The sequence below is a fragment of the Phlebotomus papatasi genome, chromosome 3 (genome assembly GCF_024763615.1).
Source record: "Phlebotomus papatasi isolate M1 chromosome 3, Ppap_2.1, whole genome shotgun sequence".
Classification (NCBI taxonomy): domain Eukaryota; kingdom Metazoa; phylum Arthropoda; class Insecta; order Diptera; family Psychodidae; genus Phlebotomus; species Phlebotomus papatasi.
The window spans coordinates 23,868,196-23,892,392 of NC_077224.1; the positions used below are offsets into that span (position 1 = coordinate 23,868,196).

General features: G+C 37.6%; 1 protein-coding gene across 4 annotated transcripts in view; it reads left to right on the forward strand.

Moving 5' to 3' along the window:
* The window catches only part of LOC129808264 (protein sidekick), a 105,815-nt gene that overhangs the window by 71,919 nt on the left and 9,699 nt on the right, over nucleotides 1-24,197 (forward strand). Inside the window, exons 3-12 of one of the 4 annotated variants that reach the window (XM_055858096.1) lie at nucleotides 1,994-2,170; nucleotides 2,295-3,170; nucleotides 7,265-7,384; nucleotides 7,612-7,767; nucleotides 11,505-11,933; nucleotides 12,008-14,222; nucleotides 14,337-15,532; nucleotides 19,021-19,299; nucleotides 19,452-19,472; nucleotides 21,675-21,995. In XM_055858096.1, the coding sequence (XP_055714071.1) occupies nucleotides 1,994-2,170; nucleotides 2,295-3,170; nucleotides 7,265-7,384; nucleotides 7,612-7,767; nucleotides 11,505-11,933; nucleotides 12,008-14,222; nucleotides 14,337-15,532; nucleotides 19,021-19,299; nucleotides 19,452-19,472; nucleotides 21,675-21,995 (5,790 nt within the window). The remainder of the gene's footprint in view (nucleotides 1-1,993; nucleotides 2,171-2,294; nucleotides 3,171-7,264; nucleotides 7,385-7,611; nucleotides 7,768-11,504; nucleotides 11,934-12,007; nucleotides 14,223-14,336; nucleotides 15,533-19,020; nucleotides 19,300-19,451; nucleotides 19,473-21,674; nucleotides 21,996-24,197) is intronic. The other 3 variants (XM_055858097.1, XM_055858098.1, XM_055858099.1) reach the window with 3 other exon arrangements.

Below are 24,197 nucleotides of genomic sequence, written 5' to 3' on the forward strand. Positions count from 1 at the left end.
GTTGTTGACATTCTTGACGATTGAAGTATCAAGAATATTGAAATTCGGAATCCTTTCGTTCAGTAATAATCTTCCCGATTTGAGAGCTCTCTCCGGTTGAGGTTTTTCCTTTACCGATTCAAAGGTATATCAGAGGGAACTTACCTAAAAACCCGTTGGAAGTTCGAACGTTTAAGCCGACGAGTTACACAAATGTGAGCAAGTTCATGAAAAGGACATTTATTTTACTAAAATTGCGATTAGAACGTTCTCCCATCCTGAAATTCCACAAAACTACACAAAAATTCTCTTTTTGTAGCAAACGTTTGTACAAAGTTGTTGACATTGTTAGCGAATGAAGTCAAGAATATCGAAATTCTCAATCAACAATCAGCGCTGAAGCAACGGGTATATGAACTTGCACTTTAGGCTTCCGGTAGATTTTCGAATAGGTTTGGCTTGGCTTTGGAGTGGTGTTGTGTCTTCGAAAGGTTATTACTGAATAGAGCCAATGGCAGAACAGTCAGCGCTAAAGCGGCGAGTATGTGAACTTGCACTTTAGGCTTCCGGTAGATTTTCGAATAGGTTTGGCTTGGCTTTGGAGTGGCTTTGTCTCTTCGAAAGGTTATTACTGAACAGAACCAATGAATCGGTTCCAATCGGTTATGAACCGATAACTAATTTTTATTCTAAATTCAATAATATTACTCCTAATGCATTTTGGGCAATGTTTTGAGTGACTTATAAATCGGTTGAGAACCTGTAAACGGTAAATGATGCAAAAGTACTTTTGAGGTAAAGTATCTAAGGCCTGCTTCAGACCTAAGGTTTAGCCCAGTTCCCGATGGTCTAGAACAGATGCGTGCAAGAACCGTTGAAACCGAATAAACGTCAAATGAAACATGTAAGCCAATGGTGAAAACGCTACCTGAACAAACTTATTTTGACGTTTATTCGGTTTCAACGGTTCTTGCACACCTCTGGTCTAGAAATTCAAAATAGCAACCAATTTTATTGTTTTTTTTTTTAATTTAAAGGATAACTTGCCCATGTTGTTCAATCTTAAGTGATAATTTTCCAAAAAATCTTGATTGATAAGAAATTAGAGAAATTAAGCCACATGGCTAAGCTTTAGGTCTGAAGCCCGTATAAGTCACGAGTTCGAGCACTTCACAAAGCCTAAAACGCTTTATCACCCCTTTTCCAAGCTGAATATTTTATTGAAAGAAGCCAAGTTGTCCCATTCATCCGTTTCCTCGATTTGAAAAATAATTAGTGCTCCTCCACAAATCATTTTGAGACACCAACATCCCTGGATGTACCGTTAAGCGGTCTTCAGACTAGAGGTTTAGTCCAGTTCCCAAAGGTCTCAAAATCTTAAATAGCGAGCAATATTATTGCTTTTTGAGAATCTATAGGTCTATTATCTTTAATAATCCAATCCTAAGTTTTTTTTTTTTTACAAAAAATCATGATTGATAAGAAATTAGAGCTGTTAAGCCATATGGCTAAGTCTTAGGTCTGAAGTCCGTATTATTGAGATAAAACAAAATCTTACAAAATAGTTCTATCCATTTTTTCAAAATTTCTTAAACAATCCCTAAAATTTTTTGTAATGCCCCGCGCACAATAACTTTTATTTTGTAAACACGTTTTTCATATTTGAATGAGATCGAATGAGACCAACATCTAGTTATCTTGCTCTATCTCATAGGCAATTTCAAAAACATGTTTACAAACAAAAGTTATTGTGCATTGGGCATAAATCACAGAATGTTAATATTTAGAAAATTTATTTGACATCAAAGTAGGTAGTAAAGAATAATTTTCAATAATTTGTTCGACAAATTTGTCTCCAGCAAGAAATTTGGATAATTTAATGGTGAGAAAGTTAAAAAAAAAGCAATAGATTCTTTTAAAATCATTAGTAAGCATTTTTTCGTGTGTAATCTTGATCTCAATGAACTCAATGAAATGAACAGCAATTGTGATAAATGGTTTTTATTTGTTCCAGGTACCCCAACACCAACTTATCGATGGCTTAAAGATGGTGTTCCCGTGGGTGACTTCACAACTAGTCAGTACTACAAGATGCACATTACAAGACGCGAAGATGCTGGATCGTATCAGTGCTTGGCAAAAAATGACGCTGGTACAATTTTCAGTGAGAAAATTGACGTTACAGTTGCATGTAAGTTATTTTTAGAAGACTTTCTTCATTTACTCCAATTATGTATTTCAAAATTAAATGCCACTTTCTTTTCTGATGGGCCTTTTTTTTGTGCCTAATCATTGACCGGGTTGGGAATGGATAGATATGGGAATTTTTGAGGATTTGAGCGAGAGGAGTGTGTCTGTGCATTCGGGAAATGCAGTTGTGTTGAATTTGTCACCAATTGAATCGGTTCCGCAGCCGTCTGTGACGTGGCAGACGGAGGAAGGTCCTCTGAATTATGGCATAAAATATGCCGAAACGACACAGAATCAGTTAATAATTCTCAGTGCTGAGGAGGAGGATCAGAGGGCTTACCGAGCCAGGGCTATTAACACGCAACTGGGAAAGGAAGAGAATAGTGCATTTATTCATGTTAATGTCACGGGAGACACCTTGGCTGAAGTGCCGCCGGAAATAATTGTTCATCCCGAAAGTATGAAAGTTGTTAGGGGTCAGCAGTTGATTAAGTTGCAGTGTATTGCTAATGCAAGGCCACTGTATCAACTTGTGACGGTTTGGTTGAAAGATGGGCTTCCATTGGAATCTGCCGGGGTTACTTTCAATCTCGATGATCCTTGGAATCGAACCCTAGCCCTATTAAATGCCAATCTTACCTATACTGGGCAGTACAGCTGTCAGGTTAGCATGAGGAGTGGAGAGTATCCTACAATCATTTCAACAGCCACAATTGTGGTTCAGGAACCTCCTTCCTTTGCCACTCCGTTCCGAAGTGAGACTGTAGGGGACTATGGGGTCCGAATGGAACTTCCTTGTGATGTTATTGGTGTTCCTCCGCCCTATGTAACATGGTTCCGGAATGCCGAAGCTCTAGACATGTCCACAGATCAATACAGTGTGAGAGATGATAATTCTCTGGTGATCAAGAAACTCACGATGGATGATTCAGCAATGTTCCAGTGTCTCGCATCAAATGAAGCCGGTGAGAAATCTGCATATACGTGGCTCAAAGTCAAAAGTAAGTCTCTCTTCTTACAATTATTTCACCTTATTCCTCCATCTTAATTTATGTAAATATTAGTTTAAAAAAAATTCTTTCATTCTCAACACTAATTTATAATTCAACAAGAAACAAAAACAAATCATTTCTTTCCTGGGTAATATCTAACTCTTCTCCATTATATGTTGTTGCCTTCTATTTGAATTAAAAAACAAAAACCATTTGGGAAAATCTATGCTGATTCGTAGAGACTAACAACGGATTAATGCGAGATAAACGTCTTGCACAGCCTAGGATTATTCGAGTGAGAGCCTCAACTACACTTAATAGCAAAGAGAGGGAATTTCTCTATGATAAACGCCGTAAGAATTTTCTTAAAGCAAAATTTTAAACTTTTTTTTTAAATTGTTTTGGACAAAAATTTTTTAGCACAAAAAATTTCCACAGAGGGATTCTTAATTGCGACTTTCAGAGGTTTGCATGACTACTAAAAGCCTTGGTATTCATTTTATAGGTTATTTTTTAGGTTAGGTTATGTTGTACTTAACCTCAAAGAATTATTATTAAACTTTTTCAGGTTAGTAAAAACATTATTCGGCAAAACAAGTTAAATTGTTTAGAAAAAAATAAATTAGATTGGCAAAAAATTTAAATTGATCTGTAGGGTAAATTAAGCTAATTGAAAACCTGCTCTAAATGGAAATTTTTTGCTACTACAAATGGAAACGGCATTGTTTTCATGATAAATACAGTACTAAATTATTATATTTATATATTTTCTATACCACAGTTTCATTATTTAGTTAATTTTGCACCAAATAAAGCGAAAATCCATTCATATTCACAAATTTTAATTTGTTAATTTCTCAGAAAAATTAAAAGTGTACCTTTTCACCATCGAATTTTTCATCGATCGACCATGTTTTCCAATGAAAAACACAATGAGGTGACTGTTGTTTATTCGTTTTATTTAGCATTTATGTCATATTTCTGGCTAATTTTAGTTAAATTAAGTGCAAATCTTTATTGTTAACGGTACGTGAAGTTTTCATATGAAATAATAACCTATTTCGTGAACAAAAAGGGTTTTTCTGAAGTGTCTGCTTCAATAGGAAACCCTGGAAATATGATTTTTTTTAGAGAGATTTTTTTTTATTGTTTTGGATGGGAAAGGAGAAAAGACCAGGAATAAGAACAAATCCTGCACTCAGGAGCAATTCAACAAGGTTTTGGAAGCCTTTCGTCGTGGTTTCACTTGCACCGTTAGTCTCCAATTAGAAACTTTCTCTCGTCTCAATTTGGATTAATATGTTTCCAATAGAAGCATTTTACACTCGCGTATTTTTCTTGTATTTAAGAAGTTTTCAAATTATGCCCAGCGTACAATAAGTTTTGTTTGTAAACATGTTTTCGGAGCTTCCTGCGAGAGAGAGTGAGATCTAGATGTAGTCATCTCGCTAATTCTCATAGGAAATTTTGAAAACATGTTTACAAACAAAATTTATTGTGCGCTGGTCATTATATCTAAAGAATTTTCACTAAACAGTAACATTCTAGAAGAGTCAAGGAGCAAATTTATGTAATTCTCTTCAGAAAAATATTAAATTTAATGCGTTGAATCTTCTGTCAAAGTTAAAGCGTCTGAAAATGATTTTGAATTAGGACATTTACCCTATACTTCTCAATGATAAGAATGTGTCGAAATTCCGAAAAGCCGAAACCCTGAGTTCTTAATCCTTCTTAGTGTCAGTTAATCCCACTATTGCATCCACGCTGGGAATCGATGGCACCTTGCGCTTGGAAATTTTCCGTGTTTTGGGAAATTATTTTGTACATTGTTCTTCGTGTAAGATAGTTCTTTGCAGGATTTTGACCATTTGAAATTTTGCCTGGCACCGAAAGAATTCATTCAGAATTTATTCCGAATTTACCGAATTTATTCAGATTAAACAGATTGACATTCAAGATTCCTGAAAGTGATGGAATAAAATCCAGCAATTACAGAATAAGCTCGATTCAGAGTTTACGTGAATTCTTCAAAATTTTATTGGGAAAATATTCCTTAATAGAAAAGCATTGCGAAATGTAATATTAAACTGTAAGAATTTTTAATTAAGTCAAGACACATTTAGACACAGAGAAGTCCGAAAAAGTTAAAATAACATTCCGGAGATGTTAATTTTACCCTGCAGTATTAATCTAAAATCGGTGTAAATATTACCCTTCTTAGGTGTATTCGGGGTTAAAGTTGCCCTTTTTCCTGTTAATTTTACCCTTAAAAGGGTGTAAAATTAACAATTAAAAATGTGATTATATTTTTACACCTAAGAAGTGTTAAAGTTACGAGGAAAAAAGTCAATCGCACCCTCTTTTTTCTCAGTGGAGGGATTATCTATAGAGGAATTCTGTAACGATATAACGATGTTATATGACAAATTTTCGTTGTAAATTCGAGAGCAGACCAACATTAAAGCCCAGCAAGCATCAAATGGCCATTGCAAGAAGCTCTACAAAGCTCTTAGTAACTGATATGAATTTAATTTTCGATTAAATTCTTTCGAATTTTGTACATAAAAATTTTTAAATTTGTCATACACAGAAACAAATATTTTGTAAAATTGTTCTTAAATGTCCGTGAATTTCTATTGGGGACTTATGAAATGTTCTTAAATCGGATAACCCTCAAACAAGTTCGTAAAATTTTGTACATTTTTCACAAACATTGTTCGTAACATGATCTCTTGACGAGCATTTTTTGTATTTTTGGAAATATTTGTTCGTAAATGTTCGTAAACACACAAAAAAATGTTCGTAAAATTTTGTCATTTGTTCGTAATTGTTCGTAATTTTTTGTTTGTCTGGAAAACATTTACGAACAAATACGAGCAAATGACAAAATTTTACGAACATTTTTTTTTATGTGTTTACGAACATTTACGAACAAATGTTTTTAAAAGGACAAAAAATGTTCGTCAAATGATCATTTTACGAACAATTTTTGTGAAAAATGTACAAAATTTTACAAACTTGTTTGTGGGTTATACGATTCACGAGCATTTCGTAAGTCTGCCATACACTGAGAGAAATCCAAAAAAGTTAAAATAACATTCGGGAAATGTTAATTTTACCCTGCAGTATTGATCCGAAATCGGTGTAAATATTACCCTTTTTAGGTGTATTGGGGGTAAAAGTTACCCTTTTTCATGTTAATTTTACCCTTAAAAGGATGTAAAATTAACATTAAAAAATGTTGATATATTTTTAAACCCAAAAAGTGTTAAAATTATGAGGAAAAAAAGTTAATCGCACCCTCTTTTTTTTCTCAGTGTAGGATTTCACAAACATTTACGAACAATTTTAGAAAATAAGTTTTTTCTGTGTACAGAAATACATCTCAGGCACGAACCACGACGCAAGATTTTCCAAGACACACTAGAGCATAGCACAGTGTGTTTGATTTCGAAATATCCTCATTTAAACCAGCCGTTGGTTGTAAGGCAAATAAAAAAAAGTCGATGAATTCTAAAAGTCGTAATTAAGAATATCCTACTCCCATTTTTATTTCTGTTTTGCGCTTTTTTCCAAATGTTTGAAATTCAAGAGCCTGTTTTTTTTTGCACAATATAGACAATTATCTTACAAATTCTTTTCTGCACAAACAAACCAATCATTATTAGCACTTGAAATATATTCACGTCAAAGTAAATTTATCTATTTGTCTTGAAAAAAAAAACAGAAAAAAAGTTATATGATTAAGAAGTGCTTCTATGATTCTCTCCAAAGGAGAAGAAAGTGAAATGAGACTCTATTCTAACCACATGTTTGCATGTTCGCACCCATTTTAATTCTCTCTTTTTCTCTCTCAGTATATGCTAATATTTTAACATGGATTTAAGGCATTTCATGTAAATAGGCAAGAAATGTAACTAATAAAATTTTTAGATTTGGTGCTAGAGAGCATGAATTAACAGCGAAATGGTGAAAAAAAAAGAATGAGGAAAATGTGGGTGGAAAAAATGAAAATGAAATGGCCAAAATCGATAAATAATTCGTGATTTTCTCATCTGTTAACGTTCAAACTTTTTTTTCTGTTCAAACAAATAAAAAAAAAGCATCAACACCTATATTGGAGCAAGCACCGGAAAATGTCACGGTCTTGGATGGGAAAGATGCAACAATTCAATGTCGTGCTGTAGGTGCTCCAACGCCAAATATCACGTGGATTTACAATGGTGAGTTGAAGCAACAAGAGACTTAAGATAAAATATTTATTTTTTGCAAAAAGAAAAAAGAGTCTAACTGTTTGACTTTCACATTTACACACGGACAGAGGAGAATTAATAATACTAATCTAAAAGAGTTTTCTTTTCGTGATGTGTGTGTCCTGGCAATTAACAAAAATTGAGACAATGTAATTCTCTTTCTTTCCTGCTTTGAACGCTTTTTGATTTCAATATAGAATCAATGCCGATTGAAGTGTCTGGACGAGTGCAAGTGCTCGATTCTGGGGATTTGCTCATATCAAATGTGAGGGAATCCGATGCTGGACTGTACACATGCTCCAGATCCAATGAGGCGGGAACTGTTGGTGGTGAAGCGTATCTTTCTGTGATGGGTAAGTTTGTTTTAACAATATATTTTTTTCTATTGGCAAAATGAAGCAAAATATTTACAGCAAAATCACAGCTTCTGTTTGTTGTGTTTGACTTTTTTTTTGGTTTGCACATTGTCCATGACAAAAGTCAGAGGATACAGAATCGGGTTCTCTGAATTATAAAAACCATGCAAGAATTCGTTGTTGAATTTCGTATTTGGTTGGAATAGGTATTCCTTAGCTTTTTAAGTTGTTTTAACTTGTTAGACTTGACAGAAACAGTAGGGGAATTCTGTAATAATATGACAATGTCATATGACAAATTTTCTTGGTAAATTCTGGAAAAGGATAACATTAAAGCGCAGTAAGAAGCTCTATGAAGCTCTTAGAAACTTGTATGAATCGGATTTTCGTTTAGTTCTTCCGAATTTAGCATAGAAATTTGGAATTTGTTATATGACACTGTCATACTGTTACAGAATTCCTCTACAGGTTTAAGTATCCAAAAGTTTAATTATCTCGACCAAGAACGTAGCCAGGATTTTAGTAAGCGCGAGGACAAACTTAAGGATTATTCCTTAAAGAAATGTTTTTCAAATGCAAAAGAATAAGAGTTCTCGAAAGATCCCAAAAAATCCAACTTTAATCCAGCTGTGTTCAGATTTAAAAATGCAATGTAATCTTTTACTGACCTTTTGAAAAAAGAAATTGAAAAAAAAACTGAAAAAAAAACATTATTTTTTCAGTTATGTAAAATTATTCAAAAATCGGTACTTAACCGATGAATCCGGGTTCGAAATTTCAATACCTTAACAAAAATTCAAATTTAACCAAATCCGTTGAAAAATAGGCTCTCCAAAAAGGGTTGACCTTTGACCTTCAATAATTCAAAATGTCGAATTTTCCGGTCATAGGTATGTTTTGTCGAAATGTTCGCCTGAACTACCTCTTTAACATATCCAAAAATCATTGAAAAAGCTTGGGTCAATTTTGAGAAAAACCGAAAAAGCATGGTTTTAAGGGTTTGAAGAGGGGATAGAGAAAAAAAGGGAAAAACATCTAGAGATATTGTTTTTTTATTGGGGGTCATCGAAGACCGGAAGTCGATATCTCTTACCGTTTGACCTCTAGCTCGGCAACAAACTTGAGGTCAAGTAAAAAAAAACATTCCGAAAAATATTATTCAAAATCTATACGTAACCGGTTGATTACCGATGAAGACCGATACAGCCGGGTTCAGAATTTCAATACCTTTCGAAAAAATCCAAAGTTAACCAAATCGGTTGAAAAATGAGCCTTCCAAAGTGCTTGACCTTTGATCTTCAATTATTCAAAATGGCGAATTTACCGGTTATATGTATATTTGGACGAAATGTTCACCTGGACTACCTCTAAAACATATCCAAAAATCATTGAAAAAGCTTGGACCTATTTTGAGAAAAACTGAAAACCGCAGGGTTTAGGTGCAGATAGAGGGGAAAAAACGTATAGAGATATTGTTTTTTTTATTGGGTGTCAGCGAAGACTGGAAGTCGATACCTCTTACCGTTTGAGCTCCAGAGCAGTGAAAAAAAGACGATTCTGCTCTCTCTTTGAGTTCGAGCAGTAAAAACTTATTTTTTGAGGATATTCTTTTCTTTAATTTATTAATTCACGATTTTAACAATTTTAACTGTTGTAGGATACAGAAACGTTCTCCAGGATCTAAGTAGCTTTTCATAGTAAGAAATTGCATTAGACCTTTAGAAAAAACGCCCCGAAAGAAATTTGAAAAATTGTAATAAATCTTCCTTCGCAGTGCACTTGCACAGGGCTTTTATAATCTTCCTCTGCAATGAGGAAGCTTGGTAGAATCCTGATGAGGACGACTGAGTTGAATCATTCTGTTAAATAATCGTTTTTAAAGCTGCTGATACCTGTTCTTAGAGATCTGGATAGTGAGATTTAGATAGTGACAGAAAGAATAAGACCGTGAGTGCAAGCTATCCGAATGATGATCCTCAAAACGGTTAAGGGAGTTATGCGTGAAAATCGAGTGAGGAACGTTGTCGTTCATGCGGATAAGGGGTTTAGGAGCACATTTTTCTTGGTGCGAAAATAGAGTTCTGATGGTATGGTCATGCTAAGCACATTATTGAAGAAAATCATTGGTGGTTTCGACCGTGTTTCCCATAGGCGTCAAAGCAGGAACTCGATCTAGCTTCTGTTCTTCTGCTCTCCTTTATTAGCCAAAGGGTCGCAACATAGAATGGTTCGCAACATAGGCAAATAAGGAAAAAATAAAGAATAGAAACTAGACTAATTTCTCTCATAACGTCCATTTAATGAAGAAAAATTACCCAGAAAAGTTTTGGGAGCCCTTACGGTAGGCCTTTTAGACTTTAAAGCAGACCTAGGCAAAGATGGCTGAAGCAAAATTTAGGACCTTGCCTAGAAACGCCTTGGAATCGATTGATAAGATCTTCGCGAAGTAGCGAAAAAAGAGGTTTTGAAGGTTAGCCTAGGTATCCTACATTTGCGGCCGTATTCGGGATAACCGGTTGCAAATGAATGAATAGTCCTTATCTCTCAGGCTGTTGACAGTACTGCCTATTTCTTAATAACCTTTTCTGAATTTTTAAAAGATAGAACGAAGGAAGTGTAAACCACTCAACTGCTCTTGCTTTCGTATTTCAAAATCGGGAAGCCTAATTTTTCACAGTTTGGTATTTTTTGAAGGAGCTATGATACACCTTTATTGATATTAAGAAAGAGAATATCTGTTTCCGTCAGCTTCTATATTTTCTCAACTTAGGCTTGCTCATTGTGAGTAATCCCTTAGACTCCTTGATACAGAAGAAGTGGTCAGTCTACTTGATTGTCGAAGGTCTGGCAGTCTTCCCATTATAAGAGAATTTTGGAATTATTCTTGGAAGATAATAATGTAGTCCTGGGTCTCGGGACAACCGATTATCCACTTTGCAAGACCCAGGAGACGGAGCTCGATACTCCCCTTTCTATGGTCTAATGCAGGGGCATGACGTTTCCTATGTTTCCCATATGTTTCTAGCGTGCCGAAAAAACTTTGGAGTTTATTCGGTGTTTTCTGTCATTGTAGAATGAATTAGCAAAAAATACAAATACAAAATAAAAGCCAATTTAATATGGAATGGGCAACCGAAAACCCCAAATTGGCAACCTACGTAGTTACGGAGATATCTCGTGAAATGTGTACGGAAACAGGGAAAAATTTACACTAAAACTGGTCGCATTTTCAGAGTGTTCAGAGTCTGATAAATACTGACTCCCTTTCTTCTCGCATTCACAATATTCTCTTACTATCACGAAGGTTTTACTACACACGATTTTCAAAAGAATAGCCATTAGGATAGGATTGTAAAAGAGCTTAATCCTATAATCCCAGCAACGAAAGTTTCCTGTTTGAACACCGTTCAGCAAACGCGTTCGGAACAGGGTTCGTTTCAATGTAAATCCTTACAGGCTGGGAAAAAGCGAACGCGGTTGAAGCAATAGTTCTCTTTGATGGCCACCACTTTCTGAACATTTGGGAGGCCGCCACCGTCGCGACAGGTCGAACAGGGGAACCTTATATCCCAGTAACTCTATCGTTGCTGGGATAATAGGTGGTCTAGTGCGACCGTCAAACTCGAATATAGGCCTTTTACAATTTGAAGCTTCGGTGTATCTTGAAATACGAAATTCCACATCGACGTCTTGCTCAAAGGATCAAAGTCTATCATGCAAATGTCTCCTTTCAGTGAGAACCCAAATAATCCAGCCTCCTGTAGACACAGTGGTCCTCCTGGGTCACACGGCTGTGTTGCAGTGCAAAGTATCATCAGATCCATCTGTTCCTTTCAATATTGACTGGTATCGGGATATTCAAGTAGCTCCAATTGGCAATAGCCAGAGAATTGGGGTTCAACCCGATGGTAGTCTGGAGATACAGGCTGTGAGAGCGTCCGATGTTGGTACGTACTCCTGCATGGTGACATCTCCAGGAGGGAACGAAACCAGATCTGCTCGTCTCAGTGTCATTGAGTTACCCTTTGCACCGACAAACATCAAAGCTGAGCGTCTTGATACATTTACGCAGAGGGCAGTGAATGTATCATGGACACCCGGATTTGATGGCAACAGTCCCGTTCTGAAGTTTATCGTGCAGAAACGAGAGGTGTCTGAACTAGGTGAGAAATCAAAGTGACAGATGGGCAGAAAGTACCTCTGATCTTTCTGTTGATTTGATGTCTATTAATGCTAGAAATTCCAGGTCCCATCCCAGATCCTCTGCTCAATTGGGTGACTGAACTCAGCAATGTGTCGTCTCAGCAGAGATGGGTGCTATTGACGAATTTGAAAGCAGCTACTGCTTATCAGTTTCGCGTTAGTGCAGTGAATAGTGTAGGGGAGGGTTCTCCATCGGAATCAAGCAATGTTATTAACCTGCCCCAGGAGTCTCCTTCTGGTCCTCCGGTTGGATTTGTGGGTTCGGCTAGGTCGTCATCTGAGATAATAACTCAGTGGCAGCCACCGCTCGAGGAGCATAGAAATGGTCAGATACTAGGTTACATCATTAGGTATAGGCTGTATGGGTACAATGATAGTCCATGGACTTATCAGAATATCACAAACGAGGCTCAGAGGAACTATCTCATCCAGGAGCTGATTACATGGAAGGACTATGTGATACAAATCGCGGCGTACAACAATATGGGCGTTGGGGTGTATACAGATGGTGCTAAAATAAAAACGAAGGAAGGAGTTCCGGAGGCTCCGCCTACAAAAGTTAGGGCCTTCGCGGTAAATTCCACAAGTGTCAGAGTTAGATGGAAACCTCCGAATCCGCAGCAGATCAATGGAATCAATCAAGGATACAAACTCCAGGCCTGGCAGTATGGTATCTACGACGGAGAGGAGCATGAGATTGAAGCAAAGATGATTACAGTTCCGCCTAGTTTGCTCGATCCGCTCGCTGAACAGGAAGCTGTGATGACGGGTCTGGAGAAGTTTACTGAGTACAATATCACGGTTTTGTGTTTCACTGATCCTGGAGATGGGGTTCGAAGTGAGTTTGTCTATGTGAAAACAAGTGAAGATGTTCCGGATGAAGTTGCATCGTTACAGTTTGATGATGTATCAGATCGAGCTGTTAAAGTTTCATGGCATCCTCCAAAGAATATCAATGGACTTCTTCTGGGATATCAAGTTCGGTATCAGATAAAAGATCGTCCGGATACGCTAAAAGTGTCCAATTTGACGTCTGATCAAATGAGTCTCAGAGTACAGGATCTTCAAGCGACGACACATTATTGGTTTGAAGTGACGGCCTGGACAGCGGTGGGAGCTGGAGTTCCCCGGACGGCTACAATGCAATCTGGTGTGGAGCCGGTTCTTCCGCATCCGCCCACACAACTGGCTCTGTCCAACATTGAAGCCTTCTCGGTGGTTCTCCAGTTCACACCGGGCTTCGATGGGAACTCTTCCATAACGAAGTGGACAGTTGAAGCACAAACGGCTAGGAATATGACATGGTTTACGGTGTACGAAATATCGGATCCTGAAGCGTCAACTCTAACTGTTACGAATCTTGTACCCTTCACTCCCTATCGGTTGAGACTTGTCGCGACGAATGTGGTTGGCCCATCTGATCCTTCAGAACCTACTAAAGATTTTCAGACTATTCAAGCGAGGCCGATGCATCCGCCGTTTAATGTGACGGTGAGAGCTATGAGTGCTACGGAATTGCGTGTTCGGTGGATTCCTCTGCAACAGACGGAATGGTTCGGAAACCCACGAGGCTACAACATCACATACAAGAGTACAGAATCAAAAGCACCAGCTCTAAGCGCCTTGATTGAAGATCACACGGCCAATAGCCATGTTTTGGACAATCTAGAAGAATGGACGATCTATGAAGTCACCATGAATGCTTGCAACGACGTCGGATCATCTAGGGACAGTCCTAAGGCTATTGAAAGGACCCGAGAAGCAGTTCCTTCTATGGGACCACTAGAAGTTGATGCCAACGCAACGTCGTCAACGACAATCGTTGTGAGGTGGTCAGAGGTGCCGAAAGAACATCAGAATGGTCAGATTGATGGGTACAAAGTCTTCTACGGTGCTGCTGGACGAGGTCCAGTCCTGTTCAAGACCATTCCCAGTAATTCAACTTTCACCACGACCCTAACGGAATTGAAGAAGTACGTGGTGTATCACATTCAGGTTCTGGCATATACACGTCTGGGAGACGGTGAACTCAGTGTTCCACCGAATAGAGTTCAGACCTTTGAAGATACTCCAGGAGCTCCGTCAAATGTCTCGTTCCCAGATGTCTCGTTCAGCACGGCAAGGATCATTTGGGACGTTCCGGATGAACCGAATGGGGAAATCCTTGCCTATCGTGTAACGTATTCCCTAAATGGATCTGTCAATCTCAACTTTAGCCGAGAGTTTCCGCCATCTGACCGAACTTTCAGGTAAGGGTTTGCTTCCTCCCTCTTCTTTTTCGACTCTTCTTCGACTCCAAATCTTCCATCGTTGGCTCCTGGTAATCAGATTTTTCCATATTAACTAGAATATTTTCCTTATAGAGCTACTCAACTTCTTGCCGAACGATATTATATCTTCAGTGCTACAGCTCAGACTCGGTTAGGTTGGGGTAAAACGGCTGCAGTTCTTGTGTATACAACGAACAACAGGGAGAAACCGCAACCTCCTTCTGTGCCTCAGATCTCGCGAAGTCAAGTCCAAGCGCATCAAATCACATTCAGCTGGACTCCTGGTCGTGATGGTTTTGCCCCATTGAGGTATTACACGGTTCAGTTGAGGGAGAATGAGGGACCATGGACCTCCCTCCCAGAACGAGTTGATCCAACTGTGACGTCATATACAGCGACAAATCTAAAGCCGTATACGACTTATCAGTTCAGAATTCAGGCTACCAATGATCTAGGCCCTTCGACCTTCAGCAAGGAGAGCATTGAGGTTCGGACCCTTCCTGCTGCTCCGGCTAAGGGAGTATCTGGGGTTAGGGTTGTTCCCATCACGATTACTAGTGTCCGTGTTCATTGGAGTCAGTTGCCTAAATCGCAGTGGAATGGAGATTCGGTTACTGGAGGGTACCGTGTTATCTTCCAACCGATTTCTGACTTCCCAACAGCACTGCAGGCCACTCCAAAGCAGGATGTTATGGGGATTACGTCTGAGAGCGTTATTCTGAGTGATCTGACGCAGGATAGAAATTACGAAATTGTAGTGATGCCGTTCAATTCACAAGGAACTGGACCTCCATCACCCCCAGTTGCAGTCTATGTAGGAGAAGCTGTGCCAACAGGGGAACCAAGGGGAGTTGAGGGAGCTCCAGTGTCATCAACGGAAGTTCGACTGAGGTGGAAAGCACCTCAGCAAGGTCTCCAGAATGGCGATTTGCTTGGCTACAAGATCTTCTATCTTGTAACGGAATCGCCGCAGGAGCTAGAAGAAGGTCGGAAGCATGAGGAGGAAATTGAAGTTGTCCCAGCTTCAACAACGGCTCACAGTTTGGTTTTCCTGGACAAGTATACGGAGTACAGGGTTCAGATTCTGGCCTTCAATCCGGCTGGAGATGGTCCACGTTCCACTCCCATTACAGTCAAAACTCTCCAAGGACTTCCCGGACCACCGATCAATTTGAAGTTCACTGATATCACAATGCAGAGTCTCAAGGTGACTTGGGATCCGCCGAAGAAGAGGAATGGGGAAATCCTCGGCTACATTGTGACTTATGAGACCACGGAAGAGAATGATAGTGAGTAGATTTTTATTTTGATTGTGTTTTCTGACTTTTCAGCTCATTAGCCGAGATTCTTTACGATCACAGCTTCTGCAGTCCGAGACCTGACCTTGTCATCTTGTCCAAAGTTTGTATGTACGTTTTGACAGTCAGAGATCATGAATATGATACCCGCTCTATTTTTCTTTGTTGGACGTTGATGGAGAAATTGTCTCTCGTGCAAAGTCCGAATTGTGCTCAGTGTAACGATTTTTGTGAAGAATATATATACCTGAAGAAGGAGGAAAACCCTTCCGAAACGTCGCGTCAGCTTGAGAAATTAAAAGGAAAAAGGAGCTAAAGGTCAATACCGTGTTTTACTGTCCCTTATACACAGTTTACTGGCCGAAAATTATCTAGCGTGTAGACTCCATTTCAATTCGAACTAAAACACTCAGAACGGCTTTTTTACGTTTTTCTACGTCCACTTACTTCGGCGTCCACTTACTTCGGCGTCCAGTTCAAGTCTGTCGGTCCTTCGTTGTTCGTCCGTCTTCGTCTGTCCCAATTGCCCTCTCGCGGCAATTGTTGTAAGTATCGTCCGTATCGTCCGTTGACCACAAGCGCTCTATTTTTGTGTTGGAAATTTGAAGAACAAAAAATGTGGCCGGAATTGCAAGCTGGTCGGAATTTGGTACACTTACCCTAGTTCGGGTTCAAATTGCCAGAATTTGAACATTTTGGACGATTTGGAAATGTCTCGTAAAGTTCTACAACACTTTGGAGCATTTAGCCAAAGTCCCGATTAATCGAATAATCACACTGCCGTGTGGGTGCCGCATAGCAAAAGAAAGCGGAATAAGGGATCACAAGGAAAAGTTCCTCTGAATTTTCCAGTATTTTTCCTTGATAAATTCTACCGAAATTGTCCATGGTATATTTCCAAGGAAATTCCCATGGATTTATTGTGGATTTTTTGTGTGGAATATTTCCTAGGAAAATCACGTGGATTTTTCCACCAAAGAAAATGGAGAACAAATGAAGCTGCCACATGTATCTCATATTTTCATTTCCCTATATTAAAAAAAAATAATAAATTTCCGCCCCTCTTACTTTGTTTGACAAAGAAAAAAACTTGAAAATAGTGATAAGAAGAAAAGAAAAAGAATTACATGAAATAAAGAATGAGCGAAAGAGAAAAGAATCATAGAAAAATAGCAAAAATTAAGCAAAAAGAGAAAGAATCCTCATAGCAAAAGAAAGCGGAATAGGAGTAACAAGCGAATAATTCCTCGGAATTTTCCAGTATTTTTCCTTGAAAAATTCCATAGGAATTTTCCATAATAGGTTCCAAGGAAAATTTCATGGATTTATACTGGATTTTTTCTGTGGAATATATCCATGGAATATTTGTGGAATTTATGTGTATTTTTCCACCTAAATAAAATGGAGAAAAAATGAAGCTGTCACATGCACCTCATGTACTTTTACTTCCGAATATTAAAAAAATAGCAAAGATTACGAGGACTATAGTATGTTTTACTAAACCAGCAATAAAGAATTAACACTTTATGCAATAAAAAAATATTTTATAAAAAAAAATAATTTTTCCTAAAATATATATTAAATGACATAAAACAGTATTATTTTAGGTTGGCGATCTATTTAATTTAATCACTTCACTATTATCTACACGAAATGCAGTGTCGCATAATTAATTATATTATAATTGCCACATAAATCACTAAAAATATTTGCGAAAGGTTTGGAAACAAATTATCTATGTTGTCGCAACACCATTTTATTTGTTTGACATTCGAGAAAAAAAAGTGGAAAAAACCATGGAAAACCCTATGGAAATATAGTGGAAATTTCCATACGATTTCTCCAGCTTATCCCGCGGACGTTTCACGTATGAGTTTCCCTATAAATGCTCCGCGGAATGCAACGCTGGAATTCCAGTGCATCGTACTTGAAATTCCATGGAGAGCTATGATTCCAATGGAATTTCCGACTCCAGTTCAGCAAATTCGGTTAAGAACCTTTCAAGATAATTGAGGTTATGTGATATTGAAATTGGTTTCTCGACTGTGGCGCTCCCGGTGTTCGTCCTACGAAGTTCAAATGTTTTAGAAAGTTGTAGCATTTTGTGATATCTTTTATTTTAGCCCTCATTCAACAGAATCGGTCAAATAGAACCGGAGATATGTTTTTTTGAATTTCGTGAACTTTGACCCCTCATATCTCCGGTTCTATTGAAACCACAGCGCACTCACGCACCATTTTGGAAACGTCCTAGACTGAACTACAACACTCTAAAATTTCATTAACTTGCACAATGCCGTTTTTGAGAAAAATTAGTTTGAATTTCGATGAATTTTGACGCTATCGCAGCGCCACCTGTGGTGAATTTTTGAACTTCCATCTGAAAGTGCTCATCGAAACGAAACCAAACGGTAAAATTTAGGTCGCTATGTTAATTAGAACCGGAGATAGAGGCCGGTCAATATTCGAACTTTGACCCCTTATAGCTCGGGTCAGGGGTTATGGATCGACTTAAGTATTTTTTTGTTTGATGGATATAACCAGCGGCTACAACATACTAAAATTACAGCCCGATGCACAAAGGAATTTTTGAGTTACTTAACATAGAAAATTGAAAATTTTTCCTTTTAATAATAGCTCCCCTAGCGGCGGTTTTACGAACTTGCGATGTTAGAAGGGGAAGTGGCATTTCGCGAGAGCTTTCCAATACGCCCTCACTTTATAAATTCTGAAAATTAGAACCGGAGTTATGGCCATTTTAGGACTTTGTTTGGACCCTTATAGATCGGGTCAGGGGGGTCGAGGGACCTTAAGTTTGGTATTGCTCAAAAGCCGTAAGACCCAGCTATAACATACTAAAATTTGAGCCCGGAGCCATTGAGAAACAAAAAAGGGGGGTTTTCAAAATGGCTTAAGGAGGGTGGGGGCTCAATGCACCAAGTTGCAATTTTCATACGATATATAGCCTTTGCCGAAAACCGCAAGTCGATATCTCTTTTACTTTATGAGCTATTAAGCTCCAAAGACCGAACGGATGGACGGACGGAGACGGGAACGATTTTTGCCATCCATATATTCATGATCAGGAAGTGACCAAACAAAACACATTTTAGCAAAGTTTGGGACCGATCGGAGGACATGGGATTTTGTTAGGATTATATTAGGTGAGATTGTTAAGAATTTCACCTAATATAAAGTGTTCAAAGCCAGTGTGTGCGAAGTCTGAAAGTCTTCTCCTACTACGTTAAAACGGATGCTCGGGAAAATTGATTCTTAGCACACGTGAGTAATATTCGTGACCTTTGAGTGTCAGAACATATGCATACAAAGTTTAAGCCTGATCTGATAAGGTTGGACATTTCTTCGGACCTTAAAACTGTTTTTTTTTTTCAATTAAACGAGCAAATTTAGTGTTAATACGATTTAGGTTTCAAAGGGTTAATAAGAAATACCTTTCGTCGTGATATCTTTTCGTTCAGAATTCAGCAAACAGGTGAAGCAGAAGGTCACTGGAACGAATCTTTTGGTGCAGAATCTGGAGGAGGAGGTGACATATACATTTGCCGTGCGTGCCCAAACTATCGATTATGGACCTCCAGCCAGTGGAAATGTAACGACTGGACCACAGGAAGGTTCCCCTGCCACTCTCAAAGAGTTAGTCCTGTCGAAAACGGTATCGAGCGTGGATATGCATTGGATTAATGGACCGAGTGGGAAGGGACCAATTCTTGGGTACTACATCGAGAGCAAGAAGCGAGGTGAGTGTTTTTTACGACTAATCACTCATCCCGAAATCCAATAATAAAAGTTATTCTCTCTCTCTTTTTTCAATGCTATTTCCATGCTCCAATTATTTCTTCCTTTGTATTGCGCGTACAAAAAAAAATTATTTACTATCGACAAATCACAGACAATGAGAATTTGTACAATTGTGAGTATTCTTGGTGTTGTGTTGCTTGCAAGAGAGGTCAAAAAAAAATGTGGGGACCTCTTTAGATGAGCGTAACTTTGTTTTTTAATTTGAACTTCCTCAGTCTGACTAAGTAACTCCCTCTTCAGGAGTTATGGCTAAATAAGTTTTTATCCGTATTTTAAATGGTGTAGGAGAGAAATTATAGCACTCCCTGATGAGTACATACCAGCAAATCTAATTGTGAGTGAAGCAATAGTTTCCACGCCCCTGAATAATTAAGCCACGCCTCTAACAGTATCATTAACATATTTTTGAGTGTTCCAAAAATTATCTTTTTTTTTTAAAAATGATGAAAATAATCGGTGTTGTAAACATTTTTTAAATATTAAATTATAGACGTAAAGGACCAAATAGAGGAACAAATATTATGCCACGCCCATTGTGAAGTCCATTGTGTGAAAACAATTACGTTTCCATTTGGAATAGAGAAAAATCTCCATTAGGAGCAGGTTTTGAATTAGCTTAATTTACCTTTCCAAAAAGATATGCATTTTTGATAATTTTAAATTGTAATTTTTTTACTGGTTACATTACTTTTTTCCCTTATTGTTGTATACCTAAAACTTCGCCCATTTGCATTGGCTCTACCCAAAGTACATAATTATTAACTGATGGTGTTTCGTAAGACTGTTGGAAGCATTCGTAATCCAAATAAAATTTATACTATTTTCGTTCTTCATAATAATTCGACTTAATAGGGGCGTGGCCTATTTTTATGTCAGTAGAAACACCTTGAAACTTCGCCCATTTACATTGATCCCACCAAAGTACATTATTTGTTATCTCGTGTCTCGTAAGTCTTGGAAGCATTCGGAATTCAAGTAAAATTTACACTTTGCGTTCTTCATAACCGACTTAATAGGGGCGTGGCCTATTTTTTGTCAGTACAAGGGTCTCTTCAAGTTCTCCCTATGATTGAATTGAGGCTTATTGTTTTCTCTGGCAGTATTACAGTATTTATTTTTTACACTTTGAAATTACGACAAATAAGCTTTAATTGGCTTTGATTCTTGTAAGAGGCGTGGCCTAAATATCTATTTATAGAACTAACTCAGAAAATATTCCTGATATAGTGTAAAGCAAATTCTTATTAATCTCTCTGTAATTTTTAAGATACCTGGAGTGACATGATAAATTATTTTCGATACTATCGACTGTCGATTCTGAAAAAATTTAGCGGTAGCAGGACTTCCTGTAATTAATATGGATATTTATCTACAGTCACATTTTTTTCAGAATGTCACAATGAATGGCCCAATAATGCGTAAAATATCGATATTCACTTAATCTAACAGATATAGATTTATCGATACTATCAATTCGATAGTGTCGAAAAGCTTTCATTCCACCCCTGATTTATTTTTTTATTTTCTTATCAATTGTGACTTGTTCACTGAGAGAAATCCGAAAATGTTAAAATAACATTCCGGAAATGTTTATTTTACCCTGCAGTATTGATCCGAAATCGGTGTAAATATTATACTTTTTAGGTACAATTAGGGGTTAAAATTACCCTTTTTCATGTTAATTTTACCCTTAAAAAGGTGTGAAATTAACATTAAAAAATGTTGATATATTTTTACACCTAAAAAGTGTTAAAATTATGAGGAAAAAAGGTTAATCGCACCCCCATTTGTTCTCAGTGTTGAAGCCCCGCCCACTTGTTCGCATTTACCTTACCTAAGGCATCCAATTCTTATTTGGTGTTCTCTAAGATTACTAGAAGCATTAGACCATATAGGAATTGTCAAAGGACATCCATTAAATTTTCAATGCCTTTGTTTCTCATGTGCATTCTGTTAGGGGCGTGGCTTATTTTTTCTTTATAGAAAACAGCTTGTAGTTTACTATCAAGGTTAAATTTATATTTGTGGTTCTCTTGGGATAAATTTTCGTACCTTTTCGTAATTAACTTAAAATTTTAAAATATCATCTTTAATTGACTTTGAATTTTGATAGAGGCGTTGTCTAAAGTTTTTTCATGGATTTTACTTTGGAAATCTAGTGCTATTCTCTTGGAAAGTGAAGAATTTTGAAAAAGAAACAGTTACGCTCATTTGAAGTTTTATAACAAAATGTGGAACTGTGATTGTCGCTGTTGAATGTTTAAACTTAGTGAGATTTTTTGTACATTTCATTGTAAAATAATAATTCTCGCAGATGACCAACGATGGGAAACTGTGACACGCACAACAAGTGGAACTCTACAGGAATTTACAGTTAGCTACCAGAGTTTGCTTCCTTCTACAGCCTACACTTTCAGGGTGATTGCCTACAACAAATACGGCATTTCCTATCCTGCCTACTCCAAAGATGCCATTCTAACGCCTTCGAAGCTGTATCTGGAATATGGATATCTCCAGCAGAAACCTTTCTATCGACAAACATGGTTTATGGTTGCTCTGGCAGCTACTTCCATCGTCATCATTATAATGGTTATTGCTGTACTCTGTGTCAAGAGCAAGAGTTACAAGTACAAACGTGAGTATCACATTTTCTCAAGTTTTATCAACTTGTTTTTTTTTCTTTCCTGGGCAAAAAGTTACGTGAAAATAGTTGCAAAGTTCAGGATATTAAGGATATTGACAGGATCATAAAATATTGCTTTGTTAATGCACTGATTTCCGAAGAATATTCTCCTTTGATAAATACTTTTCTGATATAAATTTTTGTAAGGGAAATGTTTATGCAAAGGAGAAAATATTTACATATTTATTCGATATTTTACGGCTCGAATGCAAGGAGGGAGAAATATCCAGTTTCTTTCAACTTGTCATCGGACTGGAGTTTAAACGATCGGAAATATAGAATTCCGGTTTTCGGTAACCCCCGCCCCCCATCATAAATGAACGTTTGTTTTAGGCATTTCATTATGTCCTCACTACGGTCCTTCTTTTCCGAAACCATATTTTTTCCCGTTATTTCGATGATCGAATAAATTTTCGATATCGAATTTTCAAAGGTTAAGTTAAATCATTCTGCAGGGCCTATTTCTCCACCGTTTGGGCAAATTTAGATTTTTTTTAAAAAGCTTCGAAATTTCCAAATCGATTGCATCGTTATCAATCGGTAATGAATCGATAAAGTACCTGTAATTGTAATTGATTTATCTTTCTGGAATATTTTTCAAAAATCGTTTTCTTTGTTCGAAAGCTTGTGACTCGGCTAGAGGCCAAACGGTGAGAGATATCGAGTTCCGATTTTCGACGACCCCCCCCCCCCTGTAAATCAACATTATCTGGGACAGACTTTTTTCATTTTTCCCACATCCTCTTCTACCCCCTTCAAACCATGTTTTATGGTTTATTTCAAGAACGGCTCCTAGAATATTTTTCATTCTTAAATATGTTTTGGAGGTAGCCTAGGTGAATATTAGGTGAGATTTTTAACAATTTCACCTAGTATAATCCTAACAAAATTTCATGTCCTCCGATCGGCCTCTAACTTTGCCAGAATGTGTTTGGCCACTTCCTGATCACGAATATATGGATGGCTGAAAACCGTTCCCGTCCGTCCGTCCGTCCGGCCGCTCTTTGGAGCTTAATAGCTCCTAAACTAAACGAGATATCGACTTGCGGTTTTCGACAAAGGTTATATATTGGGTGAAAATTGCAACTTGGTGCATTGACCCCCCACCCCCCACCCCTCCTTCCGTCATTTTGAATACGCCCCTTTTTTTGTTTTCTCAATAGCTCCGCCCCTGTGGCATCGATCGAGCTGAAATTTTAGTATGTTATAGCTAGGTCTTACGGCTTTTGAGTAATACCAAACTTAAGGTCCCCCGACCCCCCTGACCTTAGCTATAAGTGTCCAAAAAAATGTCTTAAAATGGCCATAACTCCGGTTCTAATTGTCAGAATTTAAAAAGTGAGGGCGTTTTGGAAAGCTCTCATGAAAAGCCACTTCCCCTTCAGACAACGCAAATTCATAAAACTACCGCTAGGGGCGCTAATTTTAAAAGGAAGATTTTTCAATTTACTATGTTACATAACTCAAAAATTCCTTTGTGCAATCGGGCTGAAATTTTAGTATGTTGTAGCCGCTGATTATACCTATCAAACAAAAAAAATACTTAAGTCGATCCATAACCCCTGACCCGAGCTATAAGGGGTCAAAGTTCGAATATTGACCGGCCTCTATCTCCGGTTCTAATTAACATTTTGAGCTAAATTTTGGGTTTTTGGTTTTGTCTCAAAAAGTCAACACAGGTGGCACAGCGATAGCGTCAAAATTCTAAACAACTTTCTGGAACATTTGAACTTTATTGGACGAACGCTAGAGGTGCCACAGTCGAAAAACAATTTTCATAACACTGCTTAACCGATCTTGATGATTACTTCGGCATAATTGTAGAGGACATTTATATCTATATTTCGTCTTAACTCTTTCGTCTCCTTTGGGACTCTGGGTACCGATGGAGAAAAGAATTTTTTTGGACTATTTAGAATCGATAAAAATTTGATTTTTGTGGATGATTACAAACTATAAGGATGTCCAAATCTAGGATATTTTTTGCAGGATCCTAACTCCTGAGCTTAGATATTTTTGGTCAAAAATCGTGAATTTTCGATTTTCTGCTTCCTTGCAGATATTGTGACTTTTTTGATATTTCTAGACCAGAATAAGAAAAAACCTCTCGGGGCCAATAAGTATGATAACTAACAATTACAGATTGCATAAATT